The following is a 13,884-nucleotide window of genomic DNA, read 5'->3' as shown; positions in this document are numbered from 1 at the left end:
CTTTAGCGTGCCCTTTGGGTATAGCTTGAAGAAATTCTCCAACCTAGATCCCTTTTCTCTCCTCCACTACATCAACAGCACTGGATGGCTGTAGACGGTTTTCTCTTCCCTAAATTTTTTTCGCAGGCAGCGGTCCACATTATGGTATCAAAACGGCGCGTAAGTGCTACTTGAAGTGTACCTGGGGTACTCTTGCCATCTAACCTACCAGTTTGCAAAAGAAAAAAATTCATTTTTCAGCAGGACAATACATCGTGCGAAGAGAGCATTTTGACGCTGACTAGAATCCATGAAGTAAATTTCGAATTTTAAAGTTTTCACTGTATTCACCAGATTTGGTCCCCAGCGCCTTTCATCTGTTTCGTGATATAAAAAAATTCATGCGTGGAAAGCGTTTTTCATTTTTCAGCAAATGATGAGGTCATAACAGCCGTGGCATCGTTTTTACAGCCCTTTCAGATTCTCACGTCAGGCATGGAATTCATAAATTGGAATCTCGTTGGAGTGTATTGATGTTCTGGGAGACTATACTGAATACTGAAGTGTATTTCAAACCATAAAATTATGTTTTTCTTATGGACCCGGAAAACTTATTGAACAACCTAGCATACATATTATTGCTATAGACTTGTTTTGCTTGCCTGAAAAGCTCAGAAGTAAAGTTAAGAAAACTCTTACGAATACTCCACGTACATACAAGTAATATTCATTAAAACATAAATGCAACCAACTGTGCGGCAGATTAATTTTTCGGTTGCGTTGCTACATTGCACAACAAACTGCAATTTCTTCATTCATTTTGTACAGCATACAAGCGCAGATACACACGCATATACCTACTTATACGCATATTAGCACTTGCATATATACAGCCATTTTATGCGAAAATAATGGGAATGCTGCATATTGCAGAACACCCGCATATTAACCTCATTAAAATTTTATTGAAATGTTTCTTATTCTTCTTACACAATACGCTACACTTCCTGTTGTGTGCTGCCACTTGCCACTTGTGCCACTTGCCGCCTAAAGGAAATGCGCATAAGGAATGCGGAGCAGATGGTGAATGGTATAAACATCCGCTAACGAATAAAACTTGGTCTAATTACACGACCTGCGTCAATATGGCGGATTTGGAGGTGAGGTGAAAATGCAGATAATTTAATTATTGAATTTTATAAAAGTTTCAATATTTAATGTGATATTCTATTTATTTTTCCCTTTGTTTTCAATACTTTTAGTGGAGGCACAGCATCAACCTATTCTATGAGACCGGTTATGGCATATCGTTGGTAGCAATTTTGTTGTCTCTCGCTATACTGAGCTACTTTAAGTAAGTATTAATCAATTTTTGTGTATACTGAATTGTTTTTTTACGAGTATGAAATATTGATGTAAAACTGTGAATGGCAAGGTTCATGCAAGTAGATTTACGCGGATGGAAACCATGTTGCTGTATGAAAATTTGAATGCAATATTAATTAATTTGTTCAATAAAAATAATAATAACACTGCGTTACAAAAACGAACTTTTTTTCTGTCCTATGAACCAAATATACTTTTTCGGAGAGGGGAGAAAAAATAAAAATACACGTGTATCGGTGATTTTCATGTACACGTCAAAATTTTTTTTTTTTATGTATCAAATATAGAGCTCGTAGTCCGCCTGTATGAAAAACTTTGAATCAATTTTTAACCCTTTTTCCGTGATCCAATCGCGCTGAATTTCTGCAGGCAGACTCGTGGAAATGTTTTTATTATGTAAAATTAAAAAAAAAAAAATTGTATCAATTCTCAGATTTTCTTGAATTTTTTTTTTCTAAAAAAAAAAATTTTTTTCTAAATTTTCGGCATAACTTGAAGGGACTCCAAATTTTTAACCAACTTATTAACATTTAATTTATTGTTTCATACAACACACTCTGTGCCGTTTGTGTCTTTCTGTATATTTCATCTTACGAAAAATGCAGTGCCCGACTCGAAATAACTTTTGTTACGTTTGTGGCTTATTCGCACCAAGTAAAAATTTTAAAAATATTACGAAAACAGTGGTTAATTCGTTTCAGAAAATATTCAAGACTGCTCATGTTCCTTACTTGTGGTATACTCCGGAAGTCAGGACATTGCGGCTGTTGAAAAGCGCTTTAAAGGACAAGACATTACGCATATGCTTGGCGAATACTGTTAGTCTATTTGTCGCGATACTGACACAAATGCTTACAAACGCAAAAATAAAAGGCCTAAGTTTCTTTAAAAGCATTAAAATTTTTAATGTAACAATTTTTAATTTTAATATAATAAAATTAATAAAAAAAATTCGGGGTTTTATATTTCTATTGTAATGCGGAGTGAAATACCTTTCTTTTGATACCCACATCGGCATATCTCATGCAATTTTTTTTTTTTTTTAATTTCGAACAGGTTGCAACCCTGTGAAACATTGTCAGTGGCAACACCTAGGTGAAAAGTCTAGAAATGTAATACACTATCTGTGTGCCCAATTTCATTCAAATCCGTTAAGCTAATCCTGAGATCGTGTGGCTATATAGATATGCATACAAGAATTGCTCGTTTAAAGTTATAAAATACAAAAAAAAAGAAAAAAATTGTGACGTGTACATGAAAATCGCCGATACACGTGTATTTTTATTTTTTATCCCCTTTCCGAAAAAGTATATTTGGTTCATAGGACAGAATGTGTGCAACGCGGTGTAATAGTTCGAAGCTACAATATTGTAACAGTGGTCGCTAAGCACGAAAATATAATTTCTTAACGCATGGAGGGTTCACAGGTTTATGCCATGCTCGCTCTCAAATACGTGGCGCCTTTCGGATTCATCTCTTCTCTTACCCATATAAACACACAAAAAAAAAAAAAACTAAAATATCTTCATTGAAATATATCCAAATACTATTCTGTTTAATTCCAAAAGTACTTATCCAGATTTGCGGCTTAAATCAATGACATTTTACTCCTCAGAAAACTTCACCTTCCAGTCCACGTACAATTTTTTATATTTAATTCAATTAAGATCTTTTTTATTTTGGCATACCATGCCCTGTACAGTGATAATGAAGTTGTGTGTATGTTTACCCACAGGAAATATATATTTAAATGCGATAAATGGCTTCATTTGCAATTTCCAACGAATCAGACACACTCCACGCAAGCTATAAAGGAAGTGCTTGAGCACCGAGCAGAATTTCTAAAGTAGTCTGCAATTGAAAAATTTGAATTATAAAATAATCAGTATGAGATTGCGATAAAATAGACGGTGAAGTCCAAAATAAACAAACTGAGCTTAAATATGATAGAAACGGCAAGAGCTTTGTTCTGATAAAACGAGTTTATTTATTCAAAATAGTCTTCTCTAGTCTCGATGCAATGATTTGCGCGATCGAAAAGCTTTTCAAAAGAGTGTTTCAGGTCATTGACCGGAATGTCTTTCAGGATGTCGGTACGAGCCTTTTGGATGGCCTCTACGGACGCAAAACGTTTTCCTTTCTTGGCCAAATGCAATTATCCGAATAGGTAGAAATCACAGGGAGCCATGTCAGGCGAATACGGTGAGTGATTGATGGTTAAAATGCGATTTCTAGTCAAAAAATCAGTCTCGAGAGTGGATCGATGAGATGGTGCATTATCATGCAATAAGCGACAGCTTCTTCATTCGCTATATTCAGGGCGAATTCGACGAATTCGATATAACCAACCCTTCAAAGCGCCGAGATAGAAAATTGCATTGACGATTGCGCTCATTGGCACGAACTGCTTGTGGACAATTCCCTTGGAATTGTAAAAACAAATGAGCATCGACTTGATTTTTGACTTACCCAAACGCGATTTTTTGAGTGGTGACTCATATGAGGCCTTCCATTAGGCACTAGGTACGTTTCATCACCAGTTACAATGTTGTAAAGCAAGTTCTCGTCTTTTCGCGCCTCTTTAATGAGGTCTTTTGTATGTTGAATTATGAGCAATTTTTGGTCCTCAGCTAATTAGTGCGGAATAAAACGTGCACAGACCTTTCGTAAGTCCAAATGATCAGTTCAAATGCGATAAATCGATTTTTTGGAGTTATTCAACTCCGATTCCATGAATTTCAACGTAAATTTGGAAACAATTTCGATGGAGTTTCCGGTGATTACTGATTTTGGGCGGCCCATATGATCATTGTCATTTATGTCCCCACAACCATCTCTGAAACGTGTAAAGCACTCATGAACTCTGGCACGAGACAGACAATCATCGCCATAAACATTTTTCATCAATTCATATGTTTCAGTAAACGTTTTACCGATTTTAAAACAAAATTTGATATTAGCCCTTTGTTCGAAACTCATTGTACCGATGGCACAACATACTGACATTTTAGATGCAATAACTTCGCTTCCACTGAACCGAAGGTCACCAAGCTTTCACTGGAAGACTGCTATAACTTCCAACCCACAAACTCATTAAAAAGATGGCACCATCAAAACATTTTTCTGACGCCAGTCTTGTTTATGTTGGACTTCACCTTGTATGTAGTTATGTAGGGCTATATGAAAGCGGTAGCAGATTTTTTTTATTGTATATGTAGCTTTATTATAATTGAGATGGTGGCCTATTAGGTGTTCCACTTTCGTCACTTTACTCACTTAAGCCTAACTATAGATAAAAATCGTATCTCTACGTCACTACATGGGAAATCGGTGGAGATATCTCTACATAACTTATTTACATGGCAGAGAGTTCATTGCACAAACAGGAATTTACTTTAGCTGCCTATCTTGATATTGAAAGGGCCTTTAACAATGTTGAAGGGGAGGCAATAACTGCAGCACTCACTGATCTTGGGGTACAAACGGGCTTGGTAGGCTTCATTGACAAAATGCTAAATAGCAGAATCATTGAAGCTTTTTATGCCTGTAAGAGAGTTTTAGATAAGACCTGGGAAATTAAACCTAAGGTTGCTCATTGGCTTTATACTGCTGTCGTCAGACCCATTCTTCTATGGAAATGTTGTCTGGTGGGGTGTTATGCAGAAAAAAACCTATCCTAATTTATTTAATAATAAAATAATTTATTTAATATTCAGATGACGTAGCCGAAGGGGTTGGTGCGTGACTACCATTCGGAATTCAGAAAGACAACGTCGGTTCGAATCTCGGCGAAACACCAAAATTAAGAAAAACATTTTTCTAATAGCGGTCGACCCTCGACAGGCAATGGCAAACCTCCGAGTGTATTTCTGCCATGAAAAAGCTCCTCATAAAAATATCTGCCTTTCGGAGTCGGCTTAAAACTGTAGCTCCCTCCATTTGTGGAACAACATCAAGACGTTCGCCACAAATAGGAGGAGGAGCTCGGGCAAACACCCAAAAAGGGTGTACGCGCCAATTATATATATAAATATAAAAAATAATAGCATCTACAGAAAAGCAACCACACAATTAAATCGAAAAATCGAGGCAATACCCACACTTGATATTAGTTGGTTGGAATGGCAAATGCAAAAATATTTTATTCGGCGACTACTTGGCTGCGCGCGTGGCGCTTAGCGGAATCGGAATTTTTTTTTCTTTCGCTTTCACCCTTACGTTTTCTCTTGAGGTGAACGCATCTCTAATTGGCAATACCTGCGTTTTATATACCCACTATTTATTAAACAGCATTTTTTGGCAGCTATATTAAAAACTCTGGCGCCAAAATGCAAACTGCAATCGCGGAGTATTTTCATATACTTACACATAAAATTATACAAACACATGAGTTATGTTCAAAATGTGAGGTGACTTCTCAAATCTGGCAGATGACGTAAATACATTAAGTTGTTGACTTCCTTTAATTTTGTAGTGTTTTTTCTCCACAATTCCAATCGTCAATGAAGCCAAGTACTTAGTATTACACTCGATGCAAAACTACGCTGGAAAGCAGTGAGTTTAGCAACACAGTTTAAAAGGAAACTTTAAATGAACTTTAAAGTATTTGATGAAATCTAAAGAATATTTTAAAGCATACAAATCTGCTTAACTGACTTAATTATGTGAAATTTACTTCGGAGCTCAAAAGGATAAAAGGTCGATATATGGAACTCCTCAATAATGAAAATCAGATAAGAAATAGCCTCGCTATAATACAAGAACCATTTTTATGGTGTCGAAATACTCCAATATATGATTTAAGTACACAGCCTTTTCCATGTTTTTATTTTTTTTTTTTTTTGTTTGGCGACCGACCCGGTCTGGACATATGTTTTTTTTTTTTGACAGATATACAGGTTACCTTCTACGATCGATGAAAACTAAAGAAAATTTTGCATTTTTTCGCCAAAAAACACCAAAATTTTTCCTCCACCACCGATCTCCGGTAAAACTTTCCAAAACAAAATGTCCAAAAGAAATGGCGGAGGTTTGCCTCGACGTTATCTCCATAAGGACAGCATCGTTGGAAGCACTCTGGGGCTGTTTGGTGTGAGTTGGTTCGAATATTGGAAAAAACGTTAGAAGAAGTGTATTACCATATATCTGAGGGAACTACATTGAGAGGAACAAAATAGGTGTTGAATAATAAATCAATATTCTTCGAGTCACCTTATGTTTTGAATACACTTCCTATGTGCATTAAGAGACTTGACAAAATTTTCAAGTATCTCGCAACATATTCAAAATACTTTCATGCAAGTTTCGTCAATTTTTTAATGCAATTTTCATGAAAATTAGTTGAGATACCTGACCTTTGTTACAATTTTATTGAAAAAGCGGCCGCTATAGCCGAATGGGTAGCTGAGTTCGAAACCCCGATCATGATAGAAAAAGTTTTTTTCAAATAGATGTCGCTTCTCGGCAGGCAATGGCAAACCTCTGAGGGTATTTCTGCCATTTAAAAGCTCCTCATAAAACATCACCTGCTGCCCGAGGCCGGCTTAAAACTCTAGGTCTCTCCATTTGTGTAAAAGTAATGGATCAAAGGATGTATGCGCCAATAGTTAATATTTTCCTATCAACTGAGCCCTTTTACTGGGATACAATTTAAAATATAAATGAAATTAATATTTAAAAAAAACTTTAAAATATAAATTATTTTTAGGGAAAACTTAATTTTACAAGATATGATATTTTCAACACGATTTCAAGTTGAAACGAGTATAAATAACGAATATTAATGAGTAATATCAAAATATTTTGATGAAAGCCATAAAACTGATATATTTTACCATTCGAGTGGAAAGCAGCTAGTTTTTTTTTACTGAACTCGTAATGTACTTATGAGTATGTATGTATGTGTGCACATATAAAAATAAATAAGTATTCAGTAGATCATGAGACTGCAAACTAAACTTCGTTTTCTCACCTGTTCAACTCTGTTTGTTGTGTATGTAGAAAGTGCAAATGTTCACTGGGGAGATAACCACGAATTTCTATACTCGCATGTTAATGGCATAAAAAATGTTTTAGCTGTTATGAAAAGCAACGTAAATGGTTATATAACAACGTTGACAGTGCAAATGCAAATGGGATATTCAGAAAACTATTCAACTACGTATTCGAGGAAATTAAATATTTTTTTCTCTTTCCGCAAAAATCATTATAAATGAAAAAAAATAAATGTGAGTGGTTAAAAGTTAATAATATTTTTCTTAATAAAATTCGCACAATCAAAGAAAAGGTACTCAAAAAAAATTAATAAAAAATACCTTGGCTTTATTAGCTTGCACTTTTGAAGGCATGTATGCAAATATTCGGAGAGTAGTCACTTGTCACCGTAATGACCATCCTTATACAGACCTCTTTTACTGCTTTAGGAAATAGTTGGCACAAGTACTAGTTAATTACGTCCATCTACAAATCAATCGAAGCGTCGCTACATACAATATTATGCAGTTACGTGGCATTTTTCACTGGTTCACCTTACGTTCAGGGACTACTCAAAATAGCTTTAAGTGAAAAAATATGAAAAGAAACTAAGGGACATTTTCTAATAAAAAAACAAATTATTTCACAAAAAATTAAAAAAAAAATAGTAGTTTTCCTATAAAAAGAGGTACTTTCTTATAAAAATTTTAAAAACTTAAAAAAATAAAGTTGTTCCTATAAAAGGAGATATTTTCTAATAAAATGTTTAAAATACTTAAATAAAAAATATTTTTTGTGAAAATTTAAAAAATATTAACAAACAATTTTTTTATAAAATTTAAAAAAGATTTAAAAAAAAAATTTTTTCACACATTTTTACACAAATTAGAAAGCAAATGTTTTTTTGCAAAGTTTAAAAAAAAATGTTTTGCTATAAAAAGAGATATTGCCTTAAACAATTTTTAAAAACAATAAAAAACAAAGTTTTTCCTATAAAACGAGATATTTTCTAATAAAAATTAAAAAACAAAATAAAAAAATAAAAATAAAAAATAAAAAAAAGACTAAAAAAATATTAAAAAAAAATTATATTTAAATTTTTTTCTAATAAAAACATTGCTTCATAAAAATTAAAAAAACAAAAAACTATTTTTCTACAAAATGAGAAAATTACAAAAATTTAAACAAAACTTTTAACATTTAAAAAAAAACTATTGTAAAAAAAAATATTCTCTTTTAAAAATAAAAAAAAAATGTTATAGTATAAAAAGAAACAATTCCTTATATATTAAAAAATTTAAAAATATCAAAAAACTTTGAAAAAATTTGAAATTTGAAAATTTTGAAAAAAGAAATTCTTATAAAAAGAGATATTTCCTTAAAAAAAAATTTTTAAAATATTAAAAAAAATTTTTAAAATATTAAAAAATGTTTTTTTATAAAAACGTAAAACAAACAAAAAAAAATATTTTCTTGAAAAACTTTCAAAGATATTAAAAAACAAATTTTTTTTATAAAAATTAAGAGAAATGTAAAAAACTTGTTTCTAATAAAAAACTTTTTTTAGAAGAATTTTGAAAAAGAATTTTATTATAAAGAGATATTTTCTTAAAAAAATATTAAAAAATGTTTTCTTTTATAAAAACTTAAAACAAATGTAAAAACGTTTTTAAATTTTTCTTTAAAAATTTTGGAAAACATGTTAATAAATAATATAAAACTGTCCTATAACAAGAAATATTTTCTTATAAAACTTTTATAATTATTTTTTTTTTTTGAAAACTTATGTTATATCCGAATATGTTGCAATTTAAAAAACTCTAGACCAAAATTATCAGCATTTTATAAATCTCAAATAAATTTGTTTCGAAAATGTTTTTTAAAAATTGACTGCAATGTCCAAAATAATAAAAGGAAAATAAATAAAAGAAAAAATAGATTGTGGAGGACTCGAAGAAATACCAAGTCTCACCCTCTAGGTATCTAACCCGCACTTCCGGAAAGGACACTTACACAATTTTAAACCTTCTTCTTGTTCGCCTTAGAAGCTTCTGCAAGGGTTTTCAATCTACCCGTGGTTGGGAAGATCTGGCGACTATGCACGTTTGTGTACTTGACGCGAAACCCACCTTTCTAGTAGCAAACGAACGTTTTTTGTGGCAGCAATAATCCTCTCCTTACTTGGAGTCCCTACCTAGCCTGTTCATCTGGCCAGCAGATCCCCGTTATGTGCATGAGACCATGAGTTGAAATGAGCCTAATATCGAAGTATTCAGATGCGGTCGAGAGATAAGTCGGTCATTTTTCGAGTAATTTGGAACGCATCAACTTCGAGCCCAACACACCAATTGCCGTTTAGCTCACAGAGAAAATGTTTACTTTCTATGTGTATTTTCCCCTAGAGTTTTATCTTCTCACTTATTCATTTGTGTATATTAAAGGCAAATTTATCCATATTAACACTGCCCGCCGCACTTCCATCAACAGCTAATAAATTAACTACTCTTTCCGTCCATTGCAGATCGCTGAAATGTGCGCGCATAACACTGCACATGAATTTATTCACATCATTTGCAGCGAACAACTCACTCTGGCTGATTTGGTATTTGGTGGTGATGCCCGACTCGGAAATGCTGAACAGAAATCCGGTACGTTGTAGTCCTTCTTCAAAAGCTTTAGCGCCTCGGGCGTGACAGAAAAAGCATCTACCACAAATACATTAATTTAATGGTAGAGCTTGTCGTCGCACCAGTGCACACAAAGGAAATTTGCATACTATAATTGCATGAAGGCAATAAAATGCACAATAGTCGAAAATGTTACGTATACGCCACGCCATGTGCGCAAACAATTTTTTAATTTAATTTATTTTACAATACTTTTTTTAATATTTTCAATTTCTGCCGCTGTAACACACAAAATTCAATTCAATAACCGTTACCATGCCAACTGCTCCTATTATATTTATTTGCGTTCATTCATACGTTCTTTCCTAGCCCACATGCGTTGCGCTGCATATAATACTTCACTATTTCCTGCTCACAAACTACGCATGGATGCTTTGTGAAGGCTTCTATCTGCACACAGTGTTGGTGTCTGCATTCATCTCGGAGAAGAAACTTGTGAAATGGCTTATAGCGTTCGGTTGGGGATCACCGGCAATTATCATATTGATTTATGGCTTGGCGCGCGGTCTTGCTGGTTCAGACAAAATCATTACTGAGTGAGTATGAATTGCAGAAGTGGTTTCTTATTTGATTTAAACGAGCACAATTGTATAACCCTTTTGGGGTAAACCAATTTGGCGCCAATTTAATTTTTAATTTATTTTTCTCCATTTTTTTCTCATTCTTCAACTTTTAGATGCTGGATGAATCCCTCACCATTCGATAGTATACTCATGGTACCTGTTTGTATTTCCATGTTCCTGAATTTGCTGTTCCTATGCAATATAGTGCGCGTTGTGCTGCTCAAGTTGAAGGCACCAGCCAGTATACAAGACAGCTGCGGACCCTCACGCACCGTCCTGCAGGCATTTCGGTGAGTTGCGTTGTAGGAGTATTGCAGGCCTGTTGGCAATTTAATGCTTTCCGACGATATTGCAGATTACTGACCTTACTTTCCCAAATATAATTATTAATTCGTAAATTTCTTGTTGCACTAAGCAAGTAGCTTTTCACGATTTTTTATATGAAGGTAACTTTACATATATATATCTATATACCCGTATGAGGTTTAGGTTCTTTTTTCGAAAAACAAATGTTTATATACAATCTTGTGTAGAATTACGCTTTATATTATATCGTTTTTATTTGTTGTTTCGATTCTCCTTTCATCGGTCTTATCCAGGACTTATTTTGAACAATAAGGTCCAATTAGTTGGTCGATGGTGAGCTTCAGACTTTCACACAATACACTCGCTAGCACTTATAGGCGATATTTAGAAGACTAATCCCGTAGTAATTGGTAAAATATGTAATTTGTAAGTGAGCGATAGATTTTCAGAAAAACCGTAAAAAGGCGTTCACTTCAAACCAACGTTAACGGTAAAAAAAAAATGTTGTTCTTAAAATATTAAACTAGGATCTTATAGGAAATTTATTCTAGTTTTCAAAACCATTCTCCCCTTTATTGTGGGGATCTTAGTTGCTGATTTATCAATGACTAGCAAACCCGGCCCCCTTCGCTGGGCACACTAAAATATAATAGATATGGTTTAGAACAGAAAATATATGATTTTCATATTATTTATTTCTTTATTCTTTATTCAAGCGCTTTGGCATAAAAAATATTTTTGGTTTTTCTATTTGTTTTTGAGTAAATATAAAATATAAATTGAAAATCAGGAAAAAAGAAGATTGTTTTTAAATTTCAAATCAACGCATATGAATAATCAATCGTCTTTTTTCCTGATCATCCATGAATTTTTCGTTTCAATTTATATGTTTTATTAAGCATTGGAACTTTTTAACCATTATCCATTTATATTTTTCAAAAAAAAACGAAAAAAAATTTTTTTCCACAAACACATAATTTCATTCGGATTTCACATTAATTCTCAAATTCCGTAAGAAATTATTCACTGTTCCAAAATCCACTCCAAAAAAATTCACAAACAATTTTTACATGTTGCACTTACGTCTTCTCCTTATGGCATCCAAATCAAAAAGAAATATTGACACATTGTAACTCACACTGTCAATTTGACAGTTCAGTTCCGCCCCAAGCGTTAGAAAAGTAAGCGACATTATGGCTGGTTCAAAAGAACGCTGTACCCGTTGCCAGTGCTCCGTATTACAACCAAACTTTACGAAACCCATTTTCAATACTTACTTAACAATGTGCGTAAGTTTGGTTTAATTCGGTGCAAAGACACGGCGGGTCCACGTTTCGGTATATATTTCGAGACCCAAGTCATCAATAGGTATGAAAATTACCCCGTATTAAAGCACTTATCAACAGCTTTCATTTGATACCCATATTGTACATACACAACCAAAGGTTACCCAGGTCCACGTTTTGACCTATATCTCAAGACCCCAGTCACGGAGCGGCATGAAAAATACTCTGTACTAAAGCATTCACCAACAGCTTCAATTTGATATCCATATTGTACAAACACATTCTAGGGTCCACGTTTTGTTCTCTATCTCGAGACCCTAGTCACGGAGTGACTCTGAACTAAAGCATTCACCAACAGCTTCCATTTGATACCCATATTGTGCATACAGATCCGAAGGTTACCCGGGTCCACGTTTTGACCTATATCTCGAGCCCTATTTCCAAAATAAAATATAATCCATGTTACTCGTGGATGATGTAGCTTTCGAATGGTGAAAGAATTTTTAAAATCGGTACAGTAGTTTTTGAGCCTATTCATTACAACCAAACAAACAAACAAACAAACAAAGTTTTCCTCTTTATAATATTAGTATAGATCAACGATAATATGGTATTTTTTCGTAGAATAGGGATATCTCAGAGAGAAATGATCATAGCGAGAATTCAAAAAAAGCAAATTGAAGCTAAATAATCAGGCTAGTTGATTGTACGGCTAGTTTTAGTCGGAAAATTTTACTGTTAATTTTTGTGAGAAGGGTATTTTCACCTCGTCATGGTCGAGTAGCGGAACGACAGTTCCGCCGTCAACTAGTATCAGGATCCTCACATTCTCTGTGGCATGCGTAGCTGTAATTATTTAACAGGTTCAAGAAGTGCTCGCTCTATAATTAAACTACGCTCTGGATGTCAGGCACCAGATTGTCGTCTGTGTTCATACAAGAAAATGCCTCTGGTATTGAAACTTTCTGTAAGCCGCCGAGGGATTGGCCTCCAATATCGTGTGACATCACACCTTTGGACTTTTATTTGTGTGTGAACTTCTATTTTATATTACCTCATTGTTTTTAGTATTTAAGGTTAGGTATGGAGTCGAAAACTACCAATGCGGATTTCGTAGAGGCAAGTCTACAATCGACCATGAATACGGGCTAGATGTTCACTGCCAGCGTTAAAAGAGATATGATCCAGCACATATTGCTTATTCTTGGAATACCTGCCAAACTAATAAGGCTCGTTAGCGCAAGGCTCACAAATACACAAGAAAAAGTGATAATTCAAGGGAAGCTCACAGAGTCGTTCCCTATTGAAACAGGTGTAAAACAAGGTGATGCCCTATCAACAGTCATATTTATTTTGATGCTGGAGTTTGTCGAAAGGGGAGTCAACAAAGGTGGTACCTTGATAACTAAAACAACCCAAATATGTGCTTATGCAGATGACATCGCTATTCTCTCAAGAAATAGGAATGACTTAATTGAAATTTTCTTAAAAATTAACAAAATTGCGAACGATATTGGCCTTTTTGTAAACGAGGGCAAAACCAAATATCTGTTGAAATCGAGGCGGCCTGCACAGATGCCAAAATTTCCATGTGGGAGCCTATACTTTTGAAGCAGTGCAGCATTTTAAGTACCTAGGAGTTATGTTCGCATGTAGCGGTGATTCAACTTCCGCCGTCAGTGATCGCATCAATGACGCAAGCAA

General features: G+C 34.1%; 1 protein-coding gene across 1 annotated transcript in view; it reads left to right on the top strand.

Annotated features, from left to right (window-relative positions):
- LOC129245922 (calcitonin gene-related peptide type 1 receptor) overlaps nt 1-13,884 on the top strand; it is an 83,943-nt gene that overhangs the window by 34,460 nt on the left and 35,599 nt on the right. Inside the window, 5 exon segments of the mRNA XM_054884366.1 lie at nt 1,033-1,139; nt 1,242-1,333; nt 9,860-9,986; nt 10,335-10,561; nt 10,702-10,878. Of these exon segments, the coding sequence (XP_054740341.1) occupies nt 1,033-1,139; nt 1,242-1,333; nt 9,860-9,986; nt 10,335-10,561; nt 10,702-10,878 (730 nt within the window).

The sequence above is a fragment of the Anastrepha obliqua genome, chromosome 4 (assembly GCF_027943255.1).
Source record: "Anastrepha obliqua isolate idAnaObli1 chromosome 4, idAnaObli1_1.0, whole genome shotgun sequence".
Taxonomy (NCBI): Eukaryota; Metazoa; Arthropoda; class Insecta; order Diptera; family Tephritidae; genus Anastrepha; species Anastrepha obliqua.
This window is presented reverse-complemented; position numbering and strand designations above follow the sequence as displayed.